This window comes from Eumetopias jubatus, unplaced genomic scaffold (genome assembly GCF_037043125.1).
Source record: "Eumetopias jubatus isolate StellerSeaLion01/CBP00866 unplaced genomic scaffold, mEumJub1_p1.0 scaffold_1, whole genome shotgun sequence".
Classification (NCBI taxonomy): Eukaryota; Metazoa; Chordata; class Mammalia; order Carnivora; family Otariidae; genus Eumetopias; species Eumetopias jubatus.
Genome location: NW_028274807.1, coordinates 122,290,235 through 122,313,950, shown reverse-complemented (window position 1 = coordinate 122,313,950; position 23,716 = coordinate 122,290,235). Strand labels below are relative to the sequence as shown.

At 45.0% G+C, this 23,716-nt stretch overlaps 1 protein-coding gene across 2 annotated transcripts; it reads left to right on the top strand.

Moving 5' to 3' along the window:
- The first annotated feature begins 2,231 nt into the window (after window positions 1-2,231).
- Window positions 2,232-23,590, top strand: CLDN18 (claudin 18). Of its 2 annotated transcripts, none has more exons than XM_028099033.2 (5): window positions 2,232-2,451; window positions 18,802-18,966; window positions 19,585-19,702; window positions 22,454-22,564; window positions 23,419-23,590. In XM_028099033.2, exons 1-5 carry the CDS (start codon window positions 2,232-2,234, stop codon window positions 23,588-23,590), a joined length of 786 nt encoding a protein of 261 aa, XP_027954834.1. The 2 variants fall into 2 exon arrangements, with proteins under 2 accessions (XP_027954834.1, XP_027954833.1); XM_028099032.2 differs by lacking the exon at window positions 2,232-2,451 and adding an exon at window positions 8,608-8,827.
- Window positions 23,591-23,716: the final 126 nt, after the last annotated feature.

The window sequence follows — 23,716 nt, the reverse complement described above, 5'->3', positions numbered from 1 at the left end:
TTTCTCCTAGGCAGTTTCCCTCTCCCTGAAGATCTAAATGAGATTGTTTTGAGCCCTCATTCCACTTTGGGGACGTCTACTGCCCACCCCAAGATTTCACAGAATTTTACATTTTCACACCCACTGCTGACTCCAACTCCCTGGTCATACTGAAGCCTTGTTCTCTGCCCTTCCAGAGCTGTTCTTCCCTCTGCACTCAAGTATCCCCCCAGATATAGAGCTCAGCTCTCAGATGTTATTTGTTAGAGCAGTTTCAAGTTCACAGCAATATTGAATGGAAAGCACAGAGGGTTCAACATACTCCCTGCACCCACACATGCATCGCCTCCCCCACTATCAATGTCCAGCACCAGAGTGCTACATCCGTCACAATTAGTGAACTAACACTACGTCATTATCACCCAAAGTTCACGGTTTACATTAGCATACACTCTTGGTGCTGTAGGTTTATGGATTTTGGTAAGTATATAATGACATCTGTCCACCCATTGTAGTTTCATACAAAATAGCTTGCCTTAAAAATCTTCTATGCTCCTTTGATTAATCCTCCCAGAGCCCTGAGCTCCTTGCAATCACTGATCTTTTTTATTGCCCCCATAGTTTTGCCTTTTCCAGAATGTCATAGAGTTGGAACCATACAGAAGCCTTTTCAGATTGGCTTATTTCACTTACTAATATGCATTTAAGATTCCCCAATGTCTTTTCATGGCTTGATAGATCATTTCTTTGAGCATTGGATAATATTCCATTGTCTGGATATACCAGTTTATTTATCTATTCACCTACTGGAAAACATCTTGTTACTGTCAAGTTTGGGCAATTATGAATAAAGCTTTTATAAATATCTGATGCAGGTTTTTGTGTGGATGTAAGTTTTCAACTCATTTGGGTAAATACCAAGGAGCACAACTGCTGGATCTTATGCTAAGAGTATGTATTTCAGTAAGAAACTGTCATACTGTCTTTTAAAGTGGCTGTTCCTTTGCATTTGCACCAGCAATGAGTGAGAGTTCCTGTTGCTCCACATCCTCGTCAGAATTTGGTGTTAGTGTTTTGGATTTTAGTCATTCTAATAGGTATGGATTAGTATCTTGTTGTTTTAATTTGTAATTCCCTAATGACATTTTTTCCTATGCTTATTTATCCTCTGTATATCTTCTTTGATGAGGCACTGTTCAGATATTTTGCTTATTTTTTAATCACGTTCTTCATTTTCTTATTGTTGAGTTTTAAGGTCTTAGTAGATTTTGGATAAGAGTCCTTTATCCAAGTATGTTTTTTGGATATAAAATGCTTCTTTGAAAATATTTTCCTTTTGCAAATATTTTCTCTCTATCTGTGGCTTTTCTTCTCATTGTTTTGAGGTTGATAGTTACTTTTATTCTCAATCTTTAGAGATATAATTCTGTCATCTTCTGGTTTCTATTGCTGCAATTGATATACTGACTATAGTTCCTTTCTTTCGGGTTTTTTAAAGGTTTTTCCCTTTATCTTTTGTACTTTGCAATACTACAATGCACCCAGATGTTGATTTATTTTTATTTACCTTTTGTGGAACTATTGGACATCCTTAATGTGGAAATAATACTTTTCATCCATTCTGGAAAATTCATAAGCAGTCACTTACCAAATAGTGTCTTTCAGTCTCTTTACTCTCTTATTCTGGAACTCCTATTAGATATATGTTGGAGCTTCTCATTCTATCTTCCAAGCTTCTTACTGCTGTTTCCTGTTTTCTATCCCTTTATTTCTATGTTTTGCATCATTTTCTCAGTTCTATGTTTTAGTTCTATTTAATTCACTGAACTAGAGCAGCAGTGATACTCTGGGAGAGCCTCACAGATGAAGCCCTTTCATCTCCAAGTATTTTTGAGGCATGACCAACCTGCAGGCCCTTCCAGGCAGCACCCTCTACCCCTGCTTTACCCTCTGTGGAGGGGAACCTGGCTAATCAGGAAAGAAACTCCCTCCAAAGGTAAACAGTGAGTAGAGTGTACATATGGTAGAAAACAAATGGCTCTTGGTACCATGTTGTGGGAATTATCTGGCTTGGCTAGATAAAGGAGGAGGACAAGCTCAGGTGGCACTCTTGAGTCCCCTCCTCCATTGCATGGCCCGTTTGTGACGTGTGCACCAGCCTCCCCGAGAAAGCGCCATCCCTACACCCTGCACGCTCAGAACTGGGCCGTCCCTCTGTCGTGTGGCACTCTGTGTCAACGCTGCACCCCACCATGGCCGTGACCGCCTGCCAGGGCTTAGGGTTCATAGTTTCACTGATCGGAATTGCGGGCATCATTGCTGCCACCTGCATGGACCAGTGGAGCACCCAGGACTTGTACAACAACCCGGTGACGGCTGTATTCAACTACCAAGGGCTGTGGCGCTCCTGTGTCCGAGAGAGTTCTGGCTTCACCGAGTGCCGGGGCTACTTCACCCTGCTGGGGCTGCCAGGTAAGGACCAGTGCCAGCGTGCTGGCAGGGGGATGGAGGCCCCTGCCTGGGGCCCCATAGAGGGACCGTGGGGAATCAGGAGCAGCAACTACCACCACCAGAGTCAGAACAGGAGTGCAGGAACCTTAGGGAGAGGAGCTTTCTGAGCTACCGGGGCTCCTGTTCCCCTCACTGGTTGGTGCCCAGTTTTTCCCAAGGGGTACATCGTTTAAACAACTCCTATGTGAGCAATGGCATTGAGACTCAGTCACACATAGGAACAGGACTCAAGAGGCCCAACTTTAGCCCCCTCTTTCCTTTAGCCCCAAGATTCTGCCTCCCTGAAATGGGGACTGTGGATCTCATAAACGGAGGTTCATCTCCAGACCCTTTTGTTCCTGGGCCCAGCTTCAGGGAAGCCTAAGACCGCAGAAGCAACAGAAAGGGGCAGAGGGAAAAGATACATACAGAAAAAGAACTGAGTGCTGTGTTTCTCTGAGGTGTGCCGGATGAGCCCCTTCTGTGTGGCTCGAGGCTCCTGACCTCCAGAAAATAATTGGCCACATGGAATCAGATTCAGGGTGCTCTCTCTCTGCACAGAGGGCTTCGGCAGCAAGAGATCTCTGCCATGCAGGCAAGGTGTGTGGGCTGTGATGTCCACTTCCCCAGACTGGTATTAAACACAGAAGGATTGTGTGTTTGTTGGCTTTGTAGATTGGTCATTTTCACTCGAAGAAAAATTCAAGTCTCAAGAATAGGTGGTAAAAGTGTAAAAAAAAAAAAGAAGAGGAAATGTTAAAAGTGTCTTTCACTTATGTAACAGAGTAAGACAGTGAATAAACTTGTCATTTTTATTTCTTAGCTCTTTTTTTCCTTCCATAAATATACATCAAAGTCTTGAGAGGGACACTGATCCAAGAAGGGCATCGGAGGGAGCACCAGAAATAGAAAACGGGCTTTCCCCTCCAGGAACTTGCCATCTGACTATAGGGTCAAGACTTAGAAACACACAGAAGGTAACAAGTAAAGACTTAAGTCACACAGTGAATCATTGTTTTATACACTCCACACCTACTGATGGAGAGCTCACTGCAACCTCAGGATTCTTGGGGCTAGCACCCTCAAAATTATGAAAGTGTGCCCCAGGCTGGGTATGACAAGGTGCCAAGTGAGGCCGGAGAGCTAGTGCTGCAGAGATGAGAAGAGTATGGAAGTGCTCAGGAAAGGCTCCACTGAGGAGGAAATACAACAAGTGAGCCTTAAAAGGCAGGTAGGGTTTGGAAAGGGCAGAGATACAGAAGGAAAAGCACCATGAGCAAAGGCATGAGGGTGCTACCACCGGAGTCTTACTTGGAAGAAAATCAAAGAGTGACCTTGGCTGGAGGAGAAAGTTTGTGTGGGCACAGTTATGGAGGGCAGTGAATACCCTCTTAGAGAGGTGGGGACTGGGTATAAACAAGAGGACATGAGTCAGATCAGTGGGTGACCAGCTGCGGATTCAGTGAGGTCTGTCTCCACTAGGGAGGGGAGCAAAGATGAGCCTCTCCCACATCATTGTACCCTGCTGACCCAGCCTTAGCTCTGAGTCTCCCTCACCTCAAATGCAAAAGCTCATGATCTCTCCAGAGACCAGGACCTGGGTCCATGCAGAGCTAGAGGCCTTGGTGGAGGGAATCAGCCTGGAGCTGACCTCCGGCCACACAGAGCACCCATCTCAGGAGTCCATACTGCTCCACAAAGGGAGGATAACAACGTACTAGGACTTGAGTAAACAATTGGCTTGCAGCATTTTGTGTAACCTTGGCAAACCACCCTGTGAGCTTGGTGCTATTATTATCACCCTTTTAGAAACAAGGAAAATAAGTCTGAGTGACTTGCCCAAGGTCATATACAGATGGAGCCAGGGCTCAGACCCTGTTCTGCCTTCACCTAAGCCTCAATGGGTTGCCCTAATATGGAGTCCTGAGACTCTCAGGCTCCAAACAGAAATCTTTCCTGACCCAAAGCAAAAGCCCCCAATGTGGAGGGGCCTTCCTAGCCTCACGTCTCGCCAGAGCCTGGTGTCCCAGTCCCACACAGACTTCTCCTTGGGCAGCTATCGTGGACTAACAATAGCTGTCAACATGCCCCATACATATTTTACAGATGGAGGCTGAGAGGGGCAGAGCAACTTGCCCAAGCTCACGGAGTTAGAATTGGGCCAGACCGAAACTGCCTGTTAGGCCTTCTCTCAGAACCTTCGAGTGCTTTGTGTGTGCATGTGCGCACGAGCGTGTATAAATCCTGTCACTAGATAGTTTAGAGAACTATTTTTTTAAAAAAAATTTTATAGGAATCCCTTTTAAAGGAAAAAAATTCTTACAGACCCTCAATGTTCACTTAAGTTATACTTATTTTGATGTTATTTTAACGTCTTCAAGTATAACAATAGATTTAAATTCCTAATGCATGTCTTCTACAAGCCAAAAGGCACATTTGCAAATGTAATATAAATAACACTGAAAATCTAATCAATCCAAATTTCCAAATTGGTTTGGTGTTAGGGATAGTGTTCATTTGCATTTGGAGTTTAACAAAGATATAGCCTCAAGGCCAATTTTGCATTTTACCTGTTTCAGTGTTTTGACTTCAGTATCATTAACACAGGTTCTCTACTTGTGTAGGTTTGTTTTACAAAATGGTGTTAATAAGTTTGAGGTACTCAACATCTCACACTCAGGTACAACCCCGTCATTCCTGTGGTAATGAGGTTTCTGTGGCTCGATAGCTCTTTGCAGTGGTCTTGTTCATTTGAAGTAAGGTTGTATTGAAATATGGCTCTAAGATTATCAACCCAATTATTTCTGGAATTGGGGAGGGAAAGTTCTCTGCGGTATATTTACTGCCACTGATTGTTGCAGTCAGGTATGTGCAAAGACAGGACAGTGCAACACTTGCCGGTGAAGCTAGTGGGGTGTTGACCCCAAGGTACAGGTGCCCTAGCTTAGAGTGTCAGTACCTCAAAGTGGGGAGAAGTTCCCCTGACTGCACTTTCTGTTTGAGCAAGAATGAACCCTTTGTTCACATACCAGTTGAGAATACTTAACTGTCCTCTGGTATAAACATAATCATTAACACCAACACAAACATGAACCATAAGGGGCCAGCCTGAGGATCTGGAACATTCTTGTTTTAATTTCCTTTCCATTGTCACTGAGATGAAAGTACAGAATATTTAAATTTCCACTGAGAAGCTACACACGCCCCAAAATGCAAGAACAGACTCTCAGGCTCAGAGGGAAGAAGTCAGGCACAGCCAAACCTTCCAGAGAAACTCTAGGCATAAGACTGGCAGTCAGCCTTCCTAGATAAAATCATTTCACTAGGCCCGTAACTGACAGCCAACCCTGTCTTGGGCTGATCGGGTTTGGACAAATGCCCCTCTTGGCAGGAACATGGAAGCCAGATTTTCCTCTGTGGACCCCCATTCACTCTTTGGCAGTGACCCGTGAAGCAGTGGTCCGTTCGTTTTATAGCACAGAAAACCCACTAGGAAGTGACAGATTCCATCTTCCAGTTGTTTTAAAACCTATCAATATCTATTGCATATTTAAAAAGTAGGTAGACTTAAATTTTTTAACAAATGTGTAGACTTACATTTTCTCTCTATTCATTCAGTATTCTACTAGGTAGAGGTAGCTTTAGTTTATCCTTTAAAATTAACTTTTCCGGGGCGCCTGGGTGGCTCAGTCATTAAGCGTCTGCCTTCGGCTCAGGTCATGATCCCAGGGTCCTGGGATCGAGCTCCGCGTCGGGCTCCCTGCTCCGCGGGAAGCCTGCTTCTCCCTCTCCCACTCCCCCTGCTTGTGTTCCCTCTCTCGCTGGGTCTCTCTCTGTCAAATAAATAAGTAAAATCTTTAAAACATAAATAAATAAAATTAAATAAAATTAACTTTTCCTTCTCCCAAAAAATAAAGTCACTGTCACTTCAAACAAGAAAGAAAGCTAAATCATTATTACCTGAATAACTGTTTTGCCCTGGTCTTGAAATTTTGCATAAAGCATTTGCATAGGGAAGGGGGAGGGGAAACTGCCATGAGTGAGAATAGATAACTTGTAATAACCTATTTCTTTTATTTTTTCCATTTTCCATCTACTATTTCAGTGGTATTATAGGTATGGGGTGGATGTTAGACAAATGTCATAAAATGAACAACTGGAAACCAAACTCTTTATGAATAAAAACCCTGAATCTTGGTTGAAACAAGAGCAAAATGACTCTGTCCACAGAAACAGTGGCAGAATCATTCTTGAACCCTTCCAATATTTTCCAATCTAATTGGTCAATCGCCATCCAGCAGCAGAGACCACAGTCACTTCTAGTTGCTCCCTCCTCACCTTTTGGACTTGGCCTTGTAGCTCAGTTCAAGGAAAACAGACACCAACGCTGTTTCAACGAAAGTGATACAACCCCTGCTCTCTGGCTCATGATTCACTCTCTACACTGATCACAGAACCTAAAGCAAGATAAGCACCTCAGGGGAGTGTGGTGTCCATTCAGACTAGGGGGAGACCTTCCATATTTGCTTTCTGTGTTTGCTGGGAAAAAAAAGGAATGGGAGCAGTGGCTGGGTGCACTCAAGATAACACTGAAATGTCCAGATGCAAAGGTTTGTTTCCTGGAGAACCGGTACAGGTTAGAGATTGGTATGTTGGGTGTGTTTCCAGGCCTGGAGATCCAAAGTTGGGGAAGCTATAATTAAAATGGTTCTGGGGGTGCCTGGGTGGCTCGGTCAGTTAAGTGTCCGACTCTTGATTTCAGCTCAGGTTTTGATCTCAGGGTCATGAGTTCAAGCCCCATGTTAGGCTCCATGCCGGGCGTGGAACCGACCTTAAAAAAAAAAAAAAAAAAAAAGATGGTTCTGAATTCAGAGGCAAGACACACAGGACCCCCAGGAAGTAGCAGGTCAATCAATTCTCTTACAAAATCGAACTGGGTGAGCAAAATGCAACAGCTAATTTCTGGTCAGGTCTCTCTTTTTCGTGATTATATAATTCCTGATATTTTGACCAACTGTAGTGAAAACTTTTCTGCAAAATGTGGAAGACAGTGTATGAGATCTGAAAGAGCGATGAAGTATTCTACTTTAGTATGCAAATGTTACAGATGAAGAAACTGTGACCTGCAGGGGCTGATCAGTTTACCCAAAATCATCTAGCATACAGCGTGTTAGTGACCGTGTCAGGAGCAGATCCCAGGGCTCTCAGCAACCAGAACAGGGGCTTGGGCCCAGCCAGCCCTGAGCCCTTCTCTGGCCTTTTTAGAACCTTCTGTGTCTGCCATGTGGTCTTCATGTGGTTCTCATGGTGTGAGTGATAGGGTGACATGGAGTTCAGCAGGATGTCTCACTTCTTCTCCTCCTACTTTCAATACCTGTAAAACAAAAACAAATCTCTAGGATTTGACTTCCCGTTCTCGGGGACACCTTGCCTACCTCTGCCACTCCACATGGAAATAGAGAAAGAGCACCAGACGAAAAGTGGGGACTGGAGCTCCATCTTTGCTGACTTGAATGCATCTGTGGTTCAAGGCACTTTGGACAAGTTCCTTAATCTACCTCACTTGCCTCAAAATACATATGGGTGTGGGATAATGAAAGCTACTCTACCCATTTCTGTAAGGGCAAAATGGAAAGATGTATATGAAAAGTAGTTTATGAGTTGTGAGGAGAAAATATGGAGTCTGGTTTAAGACGCAGACTCCTGGGGCCTCCTGTGATGAGCAGAGCCTAAAGGTAAAGCTTGTTGGGGCGCTGGACTGGTCAGCTTTCTCCCCAGGTGGTGGCAGGCGAGCTCAGGGGGCAGAGCCAGAGCCAGGGCCCCGGGAGAGGCTGCTCGGCCTTTGGGCAGGGTATCCATTTGGACGGCTCTGCTCTCAAACCAGTTGGGCCTGCGCAGCTCGGTAGGACAAGTGCTTCTTGGGGCGGCTACCCTAACAAATGAAAAAATAATGCCCTTGAACGAAGAGTGAAACTGAACTATCTAAGGAAAACACTGTGAGCAAACACCAAGAGCTGAGGGAAACCATCTGATTAGGGCAGCCAGGCTCAGGAGCACAGCCCGCCCACCCACACCCGGCACAGGAGGAAGGCGCAGCAGGTCCTGAGCCCGCGGTCGGAGGGCGCGCGGGCTAAGGCCATGTCCACCACCACGTGCCAAGTGGTGGGCTTCCTCCTGTCCCTCCTGGGCCTGGCGGGCTGCATCGCCGCCACGGGGATGGACATGTGGAGCACTCAGGACCTGTACGACAACCCCGTCACCTCCGTGTTCCAGTACGAGGGGCTCTGGCGGAGCTGCGTGAGGCAGAGCTCAGGGTTCACGGAGTGCCGGCCCTACTTCACCATCCTGGGCCTTCCAGGTAGGCCGTGCGGGGGGACCGAGCAGGTGAGGGCCGGGGAGGGGATGGCCCGCGCTCCCTGCAGCACCAGGGACTGAGCAGCGCTCCCCACGTCTGGGTGTGACTGTCACAGCGTTGGCTCAGAATAAAAGGTGTGAATAAGAGAAGTTGGCCCCGTGACAAAGAGGACTCTAGTCATACGGGAGAACATCGGAGAATTCATACTCAAATCAAAGGAAGTATGGGGGCGTTAAAAAAAGGGGGGTATCTATTGTTAGGGCATGCATGCTCTGCTCAGGATACTAGAATAGACTAATGTTCCTCAAAGGAGAAAATCGTGTGTTATGTATGTGCATGTGACTTGCTCTTGCCTGCACATACGTGGCAGGAAGGAAGTAGGGTGGCAAATATTTTTTTCTAGCCAAAAACGTTGACTGAGAGCTCATTTCCTTTCATTTTCAATTCAATTCAATTTTTCTTTGAAAAGTTGGAGTCTCTGTAGGCGCCAGAAAATATATATTGCCATTCAATTATAAATATCCTTTTTCTTGCTTTGCATTGAGAAGTTCTAGTATGCACTCCTAAAAAAACAATGTATACCAGAATATTATAAAGTTATAATAATCTCGCAATATAAATATAATTATAAATGTGACATAATTTCACCCCTGAAGATGAAGTACGTTAAACCCCTGCTTTTAATACAGATTATTATTTCAAACATGCACATAGGAACTTTGCATTCCAGATATTCTGGAAGGTACTTGTATTTAAAGAAAGAGGATGGGCAAAAAGAAAATAAAAAGCCAGTCTAATCAGTGGCCCTGAGAAGTGGCCAAGATATGAGTTTGTTGAGGCAGGGAACAGTGTTAGGTTTGCCGCTCTGAAACAAGCACCTTGTGAGCAGGTAGGTGGAAATAAATTTGCACGACACTGTTAAGAGCCTGTGCAGCACTTGAAATTGAATTACGAAAAGCAATTCAACCAATATATCTTCATTTTTGGAAAGAAACAGAATATGGGTGACAGAGTAGAATCGGGGTAATTACTGCATTTTTGGAAGCCACTTGTTTTTTGGTTGTTTTTTTTTTTAAGATTTTATTTATTTATTTGACAGAGAGAGAAAGAGACAGTACAAGCAGGGGGAGTGGGAGAGGGAGAAGCAGACTCCCCGCTGAGCAGGGAGCCAGTTGGATGCAGGGCTTGATCCCAGGACCCTGAGATCATGACCTGAGCTGAAAGCAGACGCTTAACTGCCTGAGCTACTCAGGCGCCCCTGGAAGCCACTTGTATTGCAGGCCCAGCAGGATCACTGACTGAGACCTGCTTAGGGAAACACAGCAAGTAGGACCTGGACGCAGGGAAGACAGCCACGGAGGAGGGATTATGCTCTGGTGTGAGGGGAGAGGTCAGAAGGCAGAAGGTGCAAACATGGGTGGTTGAGCTGTTAGCCCCACCTCATTTTAACTATTAAGTGAAGGAAAAGGATTGACCTCCTACTCAAAATTAAGGAATGACATTCCATGACTTCATACCCAGTAACCTTCGCCCAGGGCCCCACCACACATTGCCAGTCTCTCACTCATTCTGTTTCTTTCCACACATGGGACCCCACGCCATCCAGTCTGGTCATCCCCGCCGATCAGCCCCTGTCCTTCTTGCCTCTTTCATCTCTCCTCCTCACTTAGGCTTATGTTCTCCTTCCTAGAAAATCTCATGATTCTGATCATTGTCAAATTCTGTCTCTCCCTGGGTCACTGACAACCAAATTAAAAGAATAAATTGTACTACCCCCTCTCACTCTTAGTCTTTCTCAGTCTGCTTTCCATCCTTCCTCTCTTTAGAGTGTTTACTCCTTTGACTGTGGCAGATGGTGGGGTAGAACCTTCCAATCACCAGCTTCCAGTTCCTAGTTCTTATCTCCCTAGACATTTTAAAACCCAAACCTTCCCATGGTTCCCCCATTCACAGCTTAATTAGGTGCAGACATGACAGTCTGACACCCATGCCCTCCTATATCCCTCACCTTGCCTGACTTATCTCTTACTATTCCTCTGCCCCCAGGCTGACTCTTGATTTCAGCTCAGGTCATGATCTCAAGGTCCTGAGATCGAGAACACAGCGTTGGGCTCCATGCTGGATGTGGAGTCTGCTTAAGAGTCTCTCTCTCCCTCTGCCCCTCCCCTGCCCACCACATGCACTCTCTCTCTCAAAAATAAAATAAAATAAAATAAAATAAAATATTTGGCTGACAAAAGTAAGGGATGGACAGGAAGATTGCCAGAAGGAAAAGGTTAAAAGACACTCCAAAACTAAAGGCTGAAATATAAGAAGATGGAGCAGCCAGAGAGGAGTCCAGTGGGTGGCTGGTGGACATTTGTGGGGCTCTTGAGGAAGCAGAAAGAGATAATATTAACCACCCAAGACCTAGCACCCACAGGGGACTTGGCCATCAAGAACAACTGCTGAAAACATTTTCTTGAGCATGACAAGGGGCATAGGGAAGAGAGACTTGAAGCAGAAGACCTGGGCGAAATGCCTAAAAACAGAAATGGAAGGTTGCAGAGAGTTTAATTTTGACCTAGATCTCAGGGGAGTACCACCCTTGAGCAGAGAAGTAAGCCTTAAAGTACTGTAAAAGCATGAGGCAGATACCATTGTAATACTTTAGTTAACAATCATAATATCACTACCAATTATTCAATTCTTCCTAAGGATAAGCTCTTTTCTTGCAAAATCTCACATAACCCTTCATTCATCTGATAAAAATGTATCACATTTAGTTGGAACTTCTAGCCATAGAATAATTTAATTCCATTCAACTGTATTATGTAACCTACAGACAGATTAATGACATAAGTGGTGGTAGTAGCAGGACTGTTTACCTGTATATGACCAGCTCTGTATAATGAATAGCCCAAGATTCCCTCTCATTGGATTCCAAACAGTTAATGCAGCATGTAGTTCTCCAAGGACAGTGCCCAGAAATAAAAACAGCTTCCATTTATTGGACTGCACATAGACCCTCTAGTTTAATCTTCACAGCAATACAAGGAAATGTGTATTAGCTTTGTTTTTACAAAAGTGGAAACTGAGGCTCAGATACAGAGACAAAGTAAAGTGCCCAAGCTCCCATGGACAGAAGATGGCAGAAGTGGGAAATGAACATGAGGCCGTAAAGCTTCAAGTCTGCATTTTTTACCCTGCCCATGCTCAGGCCCTGCTTCGCATTCCAGGTAGGAGGAGCCGCCTTTAGCACATTGAAAAGATTGGTATGCACTTGAGCACAATAAGAACAGAGGGTACACCAGCACCTTGACCCATTTATCACCATATCATCACAAATGCACAATTAGGAGTACCAAATTTAAAGAATGGATGACCTGTGTGTCATTCCCTATCCCCCACCCTGGAGACGGGGCGGGGGGGGGGGGGCGGGGAGGGCAGTCAAAGAGCACGGTGAAGAGAAGGCAAAGACCATGTCCCTGGTCCCATGATGACATCATGGTCAAGTAATGTTTTCTTTTTTTTAAGATCTATTTATTTATTTGAGAGAGACAGAGAGCAGGAGGAGGAGCAGAGGAAGAAGGAGAGAGAGAATCTCAAGCAGACTCCCCACTGAGCACAGAGCCCAAGATGGGGCTTGGTCCCACAACCCCAAGATCATGACCTGAGCCAAAATCAAGAGTCAAATGCTCAACCAACTGAGTCACCCAGGCGCCCCAAGTAATGTTTTTTCTAATGTGTTTGCAAATATTTGGATTGAATTTGGTGCCATGGCAGGGCCCTACAGTTAGAGACAAGTGAGTTGGGATTAAGAGCATAGTTTGACCAGCTACATCTCTTGACCTTGCTTCCCCCATCTGTGGAATGCCTCACAATAAGGCATCTGTATGAAAGTGCTCTGCGACCCATTTACAAGATCTGGCTCTTGGCGTCAAAAAATCATTACTGCCTTGTCTACATAACCCAAAGCTCTCAAAGAGTTAGGACATTTGATCTTCCAGGGTTTCTTTCTTCTCCAAAATCAAGCATCTTTTATGAATCCAAATACCCAAAGTAGAGATTATTTAGCATCCTGTTTTTCTCCTCTCAATCTCCCATTCCACCTGTGTTCTGGGCACATCACTGGTTTCCAGCCCCTTTGCAGGCACTGAGGGTCTTGTTTTCTCTTTTTACATACAACTGGCTACATTTGCCCCTTTCTACTGCAATGTGAAAAAACAACGGCTAGTGGAGAGCTAGGGAGTTTCCCATCAACCTGTCAATCATATTTACACGCACAGGAATGGCAGTTTTCACGATATCACATTTAACCCAAGAAACAATTCTACAAAACCTAAAGCAAAAATCCATAAAGGAAAAAATATGAAACTGCTTTTCAGCATCCTTTCTAAAGGAGCCACCTGCTTTATTTCTCCTTACTATCGGCTGACTGTTTCACATTAAGTCCAGTGTGCAGGATCCTGTGAAACCAGCTTGTCGTTCCCCAATGTCTTGGTGGAAGAAACTGGCCCTAAGAGGGAGACTGGTTACAAACTTGAAATGAAATCTGGGGGAGCCTCTTGGATTTTGCTCAAGCTGCTTTCCCTTTCTTCGAAAAGAAACATATTTTAGCCCAAACATGCCTTTTTAAATACGTGGACAAACATCTAAACGTGTACACACTAATGTGTGTCTAAAGGAGATCCCACAGAGAACTGAGCACACATCTACAAGCCAGGGAGGATCTGTGCCTCAGGCATGAAGTGAGGCTGCTTGCCCGATGCAGACCCAGGAATCAGAAGGCCTCCACAGCTTGTGATTGTGGAGGCTGTTGCTTCGATAGCAGGGGCAGCCCCACACAAAGTATCATGCTCTAGCATGGGCTGGTCAGTGGTGGGCACCATTTCTTGGTGGAGACGCACGTGGCCAGAGTCACATAGTTGGACCCCACCTGAGAGTTGAAAAGGAAGAGCAATGAAGGCAGACACCACCGCCCCAGCCTCACCCCTCACCTGCTCCCCTCCTCATTGCCAGCCAGATCTTGAGCCCATTTTTCCTGATCTTCCCACCTGTCTTGGTCCAGACCTTACCGTTCCTACTCTCGTCAAATCTTCTTCCCCTCTGGCCCCTCATATTCCCTCATGCATGGCTTTCTCAGATCCTCAACCATATTTTATCATCATGTGAGAAGATTCAGGTTTATGCAGTTAGTACCAGCCAAAGCCATGTGGGGCTGAAGAGAGAAAGAACTTCTATTCTCTTCTTTTCTCTTTTCTGATATTTGCTGAGCCTGGCTTAGTTCTATGCTGGTGCCAAGTAGCATCTGGTGCTCATGGCATCTCTATGCAAGAGATAGCTCTGTCCCACTCCAGGGCTGAGGAAACTTGGCTTCAGTGAGATTAAAAGATTTGCCTAACGACACTTACCTGGCTCACATTGTTCTGTAGGATTTCACAAGATACAAAGGACTTCCATATTGGTTCCCTGAGATCTCAGGAGAATCTAGGCCCCTCCCACCTTGTTCTGAAGGACCTATTCTCCGAGGTCTGGCCTCAGACTTCCCTCCTCTGGGCTCCCCTTCTTTGGAATCCTCCATCAGCCCTCCCTGCCTCCAATCTGAAGCCACTCTGTGCCTGAAGCGTGGGTCCTCTCTAACCACCACTAACAAAAGCCCCAGATCAGGCCTTTGTCTCGTAAGCCCATTCCCATCTAGATCAGGGATGTCAACCATTAGGAGCTATTTCCTCTCAACTCGCCAGCCACTCTGAGCACCTCTTCCTGAGCCCTCTGGAGGGCTGTTTTCCCAGATTATTCCTTGAAATTTTATGTTATTGAACAATTAAATGAAAATCTCTAGGGGTGGAGATAAAACATTTAACATTTCTTTAGAAATTCCCCCAGGGGATGCTAAGGTACAACCAGTGTTGGGAACCACACCCAAAGGCACCTTGCCTGTCAGTCCATAGCTGGTTTGGGGGAATTAGATATTTTGCAACAGGGAGGGAACACCAAGTTCCCATTTTTTCTGTTTGCTTCTGTCAGCCCTGAATCCCATCCACCCTTCAAGCCCGATAATGCCTCATTGTTCATTGGAAAGAAAGCTGTAGTCACACCTTTGGTGCAGGGAATCAGTCTATAGAGCCATTGACTCACCTGTTATCAGCTGATAAGCCTATATGCCTCTTGCTTGGAATAGCAAATAAGAGACAGAGTGGCTAAAAGAGAAACTTACACCTCCTTTGGGAGCAGTTTCTCTGGTTACCTATCTATGAAGGATTAGAACTCCATATGGTAGAATCTTCCAGCAGGAAAGGAAGTTGAGGTCACCCGCATGCATCTCCATGGTCATTACTAGACATAAGGGATTTCTAGCAATGAGTGGTGGAGAACATTTCCTCCCACTTCCTGGAAGCTGCCCCCATCACAGCTCCCACTCTCAGAAGAACGCCTCCAGGAATCTCCAAAACAAGGCAGACCTTGGTGCGTCCATCCAGGCCCGCTGTTGGGACTCTGGACGTGGCCCCACAAGATATAAAACAATGTTGTGTCTTTTCTGACCACAGTTAGCAAAGAAAGGGGTAGGAGTAAGCTAGAAACAGAGTCTAAGAAATAAAAAGGTGCTCAGGGTGAAGGTTGACCATTGGTTCAAAGCAGGTGCCAGAATTCATCCAAGATCAAGAGAGAGCAGGAAAGAAATAAGGCCTTGTCAGGCAAACATGACCCAGCAGAGGCAAGAGGTCCTCTGAGATCCTGAGGCCAAGGCTGACCAGGACAGGCTGGCCAGGGCTCCCGTACCCAAGGGCTCCCATGGCACAGCAGCAGCAACTCTCCACAGGAGGCAGGCCCACCGTGCTTTCACCTCCCACTTGCCCGTCTCACCTTCTAATCCAGCAATGTCAGGCAAGACCCTGTGCCTCAGCCACAGCCACCTGGTGATATGTTTTCAAGAACAAACATTAAAACTACTCAGTCAAAAGAGTTGATGACTCCACCCGCACCAAGAGTCCGGGAGAAATGTAATGTTTTTGTAGAATGAGGGACACCCTTTATCTTGCCTCATTAATATTGTTTATTTGGTTGGTGGGTTGGTTGATTGGTTTTTGGTTGTTTTAACCAGATGCCTTGCCAGGTGGTTCTCAAAAAGGATAAGTGATTTTGTTCTCTGACTAGTTTAAGGCTTAAAATGTCAGAATGAGAGCAGTGTTTAAAACCTCCAATGGGTTTCTGGGTGGATTTGAAGCCCACAAGAGGCCCATGGGGATAAGATGAAGAGAAAGTCAAGTCCCTTTCTCTTCCCATGTGTCCAGTTTTCTGGTAGTAACATACATATTAGTATAGCCTGGAGGATATTTCCTGAAGTCTGGGGCTGCCGCTGAGATGTCCTCTCCATAGCTGTCCTGAACCAGGCTTGTGGTGTAATTATATATGTTAAAGAGAACTAGAACCATATCATGAGCAACTATGAGAAAGTGGGTCTATTATTACTTAGCCAAGGTATCCCCAAAGTGAAAAGAAATTTGAGGTTCAGGATTTCCAGTAAAAATATGATCTTCCCAGGTCTTAAACTGCTTGAAGGCAGTGATTATTTTCCATGAAACTTCATACCTCCTACGGTATCTGACAAAGGGTTTTGTAGAGAGTTTGAGCTTTAAAATACTCGATGAATGAATGAATTCATGGATGAGTTGTATGATTATGTAACATATGACTATGAGCATATACCAACATGTGCTGGATGCAAACACAAAAATGTAAATGAATACACAAGTAGATGACACACACTTGCATTTGTTAATTAGGGAATGAACAGGGTAGGGTGTTCGTTCCCAGTATCCTGTAGGGCCAGCAAAGCCATTGAGCAAGGCTTTAGAGAACACCGGTGACACTCTAGAGCCCTCCTATATTAGGAGTAGATCCAAGGGCCACTCCAAGGCCCTCCTGAGTTCTCTTTGCCCTACTAGGGTCACCGTGGCTCTGGCATGAGAACTCAGCTGTAATCTCAAGATGCCAATGTTAATCAGTTCAGTTCTCCCAGGAAAGAATGGTCAGATCCTGCAGAATCAACCCGCACCATAAACCAGCATATTTACCCTGCTAATATAGTTGCCAATAGGACCAAGACTGATGATGACTGTGTGTAGATTTCTCTTCTCAGTAGAGAAGCAAAGTTAAAATCAGAAGTTTCTTCAGGGAGAAGAGAATCAGAATCAAGTGGCGTAGAACTAGAGTGGCTGGATACTACCATCTCCACACAGAGAGACACCTGGTGAGAAAGTTGCCCAGGCCTCCATTATTCTTGAATACAGAAGGCTCTTGCGTTCTGCATGATCTACCTCTCCTTTTTCAATACACTGAATTGATTGTCGATTCTTCCATCATAACCAGTTGCTTTGTGATACACACCTTAGAGTGAATAAGCTGGCAGCTCCAGTGACATTAGCCATATTTGAGATGGAAATCTCCCTGAAGAGATTAGAGAGAAATTCCTCCCAGGAAATTCCTTGTCTTGAGAGTCACATTTAGAAATAATCTGCTGGCACAGGTTATTCCCTGAGATGATTTTTAGAGAATATCTCTTTATACATTTTTAGCATCCATTTGAAGGGATGATATTTCATGGCTGAGTCTCCAAGCCTGGAGGATACATTCTCTTAGGTGCTTATGGAGCCCCTTACCTCGATGGCAGCCTGCTTTTCCAGGATTAGGTGCCTCAAAGCGATGTACTGTGATGGGGAAAGTAACCATTTTGAGATAGTTCTGGGTTTGAACCCCGGCTCTTGCTTGTCCCTTGATATGTGTCCTTGGGCAAGTTCCTTAACCTCTGAGTCTCAGTTTCTTCAACTATAAAATGGAGGTAATCATATCATCTGCATTGCAGGTTTCGTTTTTTTTTTACTGTGGATTAAATTTTTTAATATCCAAAAAGCCACTAATAGCTTTCAATCAAAAAGTTAACAATTGGCTATGATAACTAGGGTAGGACAGAGCTTTCTGCTTTGTGTCACACAATTCTTCAGTTCTGCTCTATCAGAAATACCCATGTTTGGGGCCCTTCCCTCTGGAGAACACCAAGGACTCATTTGTCTTTCTTTTGTAAAATGCATTATGCTTGTAGTGAGCATGTTTAATGACTGCCTTTCCCCACTTTGGCATAAGATCTATGAGTGCAGAGACCATTTCTGACCTATTAATTACTGTCATCCCTGTGCCTAGTCATAGGGGCTTAGAAAAAACTGTTGAGATGAGTCACTGCATATTAAGGACACAGTAGAAACCACTGTGGATATATCTGGCAGAGAGGTCACTGCTGGAGAGTCCCAGCAGGACCTACAGTTTCCGTTGCTTCCTGAGAAGGGACTGCTGATAAACTGGTTGTGTTGAAAGGCCTGTGATTGATATAGCAGTCTTTACATATACACCTAAAACCTACAGCTCATCCTGATGGTAGTAGTCCCTTTGGAAAGAGACAAAAATATGGTGTCCTTGACATACCACCTAATAACCTTGCTCATTACATGCTATAAATGAATATTGGGTTTTCCTAAAGTAGACACGACAATATGAAGCTTTGAGCCCATATGAAAAGACTAGAGGAAAAAAATGTTTGGGTTAGAAGTCAAAGCCACACAGTTGTACTGTAAGCTCCGTCAATAATTTTTCATGTCACCTTGGTCAAGCCATTTCCTCTACATAGACTGCAGATTATCAAGCTTTAAAATGAGGAAATGAAATAGCTAAATTCCATTGGCTGTCCCAGCTCCACAATGTTCTCATTCTACAGACAACTGTGTGCAGGTCCTTCAACAATCAGAGGATTATACGTGTAGTTTTGCATTTCTCACAATTCCACATCCCCTGGCGATGACAAAGTTCACTGTTTATGGACTTGCTATTTCTCAGGAGTTTGGTGCTTGTTCATTGTGGTTGCTTTATTTTATTGAACCAAAGCCTAATCAATCATGTGGAGGTGGTCTTATTTGTCAGCTTGTGTCTTGTCCCTTGTCCCACAGCCATGCTACAGGCAGTGCGAGCCCTGATGATTGTGGGCATCGTCCTGGGTGCCATCAGCCTCCTGGTGTCCATCTTTGCCCTGAAGTGCATCCGCATTGGCAGCATGGAGGACTCCGCCAAAGCCAACATGACACTGACCTCTGGGATCATGTTCATCATCTCAGGTGAACAAGGAGCTGAGGTTCCCTCTCTCAAATGGGCTTCTGGGAGTGTCAAAGCAAAATCATTCTGGCAGAGGAAACATGGCTTCTCCCTACTGAGCATGGTTTGAACATGGATCAGAGCTTTGCACACTGGGATTCAAGATCTAAGATTAGGACCCAATTATGCGCTACAGAATTGTCATGAGTGTTAAGGTCCCCCTTAGCTGCCACCCCACTTTATTAGAAGAGATTCTCAATCCTAAGGTAGTCATGTGACTCAGTCCCTAAAGGCATTATTTTGGTAAGACTCTAGAAAAATCATTTTAAAGGAAGAGCACTTGACATCATCAGGTCCAACATATTTGTATTATTAATCTCTTGTCCCAAGATGCATGGAAAATCTCTTTCTGCACACATACAAATCCTTCCACAATTAGAGAGATAAGAGAGTCTAAGCACCTCACACAATGTCTAGCACATAGTGGGAATTCAGTAATCAATGCTTGGATTAACCATTCTGTTACAGGAATGGAATATTCTCCAGCCTGCTCATCTAAACTCATTTAAGCACACATTGCCTCAGAAACATTGTGATCCCTTTAAAGCTGACTCTAGAGCTTTCTCATTCTTGGCCCGCAGGTCTCTGTGCAATCACTGGAGTATCTGTATTTGCCAACATGCTGGTTACTAACTTCTGGATGTCTACAGCTAACATGTACACCGGCATGGGTGGGATGGTCCAGACCGTTCAGACCAGGTAACCTCCTAATCTAGTCTTAGTATTCTGTGGTGAATATTGTTGTAAAAATCCTATTAAACACATATGCCTAATGTGACTGTCAGTGCCTGAAAGAGCAAAAATTTATCAGAGGCAACCATGCCATATCATAAATCAACTATGATCTGTAAATTCATAAACTTCATTTCAGTGAACTATCCTTGGTGCTATGACTTGAGGCTGAGCTGACGTTTGCATTGAAATACAGTGAGAGTTCACAGTATTTATCTAACATGCTTACACAGGCCCCATTGTGGTGGCAATGAAACAGGCACTATTAGCCCAGGCATGTAAATGAGCCTCAACCCGCATGTCCAGGTCATGATGGGAACCTGGCTAGGGACAGGTGAAAGCTTGAGTAGAATTGAGCAAGGTGCAGTACAGGTGAGAAGAGTAATGTTATGTGTCTTCCTTGTACAGATGTGTCTTCCTCTCATTCACACATGCATTCATTCTACAAATGTATGGAGTACCTGCTGTGGGCCAGGAACTGTTCTGAGTGCTGAGGATAAGACAAGGTCCCCATCCTCATGGAGGTTATGGTCTAGCTGAGGGAGATAGTGTCTGAAGGAGGGTAAAACTTTTAAATGATGGAAGAGCAATTCCAACACTCATTCATTTAGCCACTTCAAAGGGATGTATTTCAAAGCAAGAAGCAGCAGCAAATTCTTGCGGAAGAAAGATCTGGTTCTGAGAGAGTGATGTAAATATCACATCTAAGTGACCCATCATCTCTGGAGTGGATACACTTGGTATTTCTCCAGCCACACCATCGTGGGATACAAACAGGGGATGAAGATGTGATGAATCCATTACTCTCTGGCTCCCTGGAACTCTAGTCCCAATCCATGTTCCTGCTTTGTTTCAGGAGAAGAGGAAATGATCCCTATAAGCTCCCCCCATCCTCCTCTGTGATCTTTCCATCATCTCTTGGTTACAAGGACAACTGAGAAGTATGCTGACCAGCTCATTTTGGGTTTCCTGGGACTTTACCAGTTTTAGTACTGGAAGTCCCACATCCTGGGAAACTCTACTTTCATGGGCAAATCAGGATGGTTGGTCAGCCTACTTAGAAGATCCCACCTTATCTGGAGTATCTGGGTGCCTAGGGTCACTGCCTCTGCCCAGAGGAGTCACCCACCCACCTGGCACCTAGACTAATGCCTTCCATCATTCTCCCACACCATCTCCCTAGAACCTGCCCCGTCCCTTGGGCAGCCAAATTCAGTCCTGAGATCGAGACTATAGGATTATGAGAGGCCTCCTGAATGCCTTCTTCCATGGATGGGCTCAGGTTTTCCCTTCTTTCTGTCTCCTCATCCTCTCTACCCAGAAATCACACAAGACAGCACAGCTTCCAAGAGAGATCTTGGCAATCAGTTGAAGGGGCTTTCTGGTACCCCATTTGGCTTTCTGGTATCCCATCCTCTGCTATTGCTGCATTGAGTGTACCTGAGCTACAAACTGCTTGCCTTCAAGCTATATGCAGCTTGTGAGGTGTTTTTGTATTAGCCTAAACATTTCATTTTATAACCTGAATTAATAACTAACTTTTACATTACATTACACTTGGTCATCAGGCTTATATTGCTTATATGGCTTACTTTGATCCTGCTAAAATGTGTGTACTTTTTAAGCACATCTAAAATATCTTATTTTCTTACGTTGCAGAGGTCTGCACACATATTTCTGTCTTCCAACTACGGTATAATGTTCTTAGTTTGTGATTTTTAAACATACCAGTGATTCATGGTGTTCCACAAACAGTCCCATGCTCCTTGATGAGCCCAAGGGGAAAACCTCCATGGGCAGGTATCCACTGTGCTGAGCTCTCCTTTTCTGCAGGGCTCTAGGAGACACCAGCTTAGGGAAGGGAAAGTTACCAGCTAACACTAAAATACCCATTAACTTCCTAACAGTTTTTGGTCACAGTCTTCACCACCCGCAAAGGTCCATTTGGAATCAGAATTATTTTATTCTCAGGACACTTTGTTCTCAGACAATCCTGCTCAGAGGTAATGAGTCCCATGGAGGCATCCCTCCTAGGGGAAGAGTACCAACTTTAGAGTCAGATGACCACAGTTTTAAGCTCCAGTGTGGGCTAGAACAGAACCACCGGGAAAGTGGAGTCTGTGTCAATCTTGTTCACCCCTGTGTCCCAGTGCCTGGGCCGTGTCAGGCACATAGTAGGAGCTCAATAAATACTTGTTGAACAGATGCGTAAACGAGGAATGAAAGAATGAATGGTCGGCTCGTTCTGCATGGACGGCTACCGGGGTACTTGAATTAGGTAAGATGAAAGCTTATTGGCCCACAAGAAGAACTCAAAGGGCCAAAATTCCTTCAGAAATAATAACTTCAGACTGATTCCACAGCTCTCGAATTCCTCTTGCTAAACCTTTAAGACACTCCCAATGACAATAGGGAGGGAGGTGGATTTCCAGAGATGTTTCTCTGAGATTAGAGACTTATAATTAATTCCATGCCTGAGTGATGCTAGGGGCCCGAGAATCCCATTGCTGTTTTGCTGACTAGCTTCAGTCCCAATTCTGTTCTCTAGGGTACTTCATTCACTTGGCCGTGACCCAAAGGAGAGTGTGTTCAGCGGCATGGGCGGGGATGGGTGTGGAACCCAAAAGAGCTGACAGAGAGGATGGGCGTGGCCAAGTGCAGTGGGTGGAGCCTGGAGAGTTGAGTTGCCCACATTCATCCTCTCATTTTCCCCTTCAGGTACACCTTTGGTTCGGCTCTGTTCGTGGGCTGGGTCGCCGGGGGCCTCACACTAATTGGGGGTGTGATGATGTGCATCGCCTGCCGGGGCCTGGTGCCTGAGGAAACCAAGTGAGTCTCCCCATCCCAGTGCAATCAGACATTTAATCTGAGTCCATTTTAAAGTATAATTTGCAGACAGAATGATCAGTCTAGGTTTATGGAAGAACTTATTAACTAAATGATCCTGAACTTTCTCTTTTATGGGGAACCTAAAGAACAGAATAGGAACATTTCAGCTGAGCAGATTTAGGAATGATCCTGTTTGAGAGAAAAAATTATCGCCCTAGGTTCCCTCTGACTTCAGGATTCTGTAACTCAGTGGTTCTCAGCTGAAAGCAATTCTGCCTACCAGGGGATATTTGGCAACAGCTGAAGACTCTTGATTGTTGCAGCTTTGGGGTGGGGTGGGGGTGATACTGGGATCTAGTGGGTGGGGACCAGGGATGCTGCTAAACCTTCCATGATGCACAGGAGAGGCCCTCATGACAAAGAGGCATCTGTTCCAAAATGCCGAAGTCCCGCTGCAGAGAAACCCCACTGTACCCCACTACATGGACCTGGAGCTGGGAGACCTGGATCCTGGGCCGGATCTACTGCTAACTAGTCCTGTGACTTCTAGTAAATCATTTGCCTTCTCTGGGCCTCTGTTAGTTTATCCATAATCCGAGCAGATTAGAGGAGATGGGCTCCGTGTATGTGCCTTCCAGCTCACAAATTCTGTGATTTTTCTGGCATAACCATGTTCCCCTGGAACCAGTGTCTCAAAGCCTGGGGCGATCAACCATTTCAGTTTGCCCAGGACTGAGGGTTTCCTGGGATGCTGCACTTTCAGTGCTAAAACCGAAACATCCCAGGGTAAACGGAGTGGGTTGTCCTCTTACTAAATACATCTGTGGTCATGGAATGTTTCTTTTTTCTCTCAGCTACAAAGCCGTGTCCTATCATGCCTCGGGCCACAATGTCGCCTACAAGCCCGGAGGCTTCAAGACCAGCACTGGCTTTGGGCCCAATAGCAAAAACAAGAAGATATACGAAGGGGGTGTCCACACAGAGGACGAGGTACAATCTCATCCTTCCAAGTACGACTATGTGTAGCGCTCCAAGACACCTCAGCATGGGCAGAAGAACCCCCCAATTAGAGCTCACTTGAAAAACAAGGAAATTTTACCTTGACTCCTGATTGCTTTTGACTCACAGTTGGAAGTTAGAAAAACTTTGATT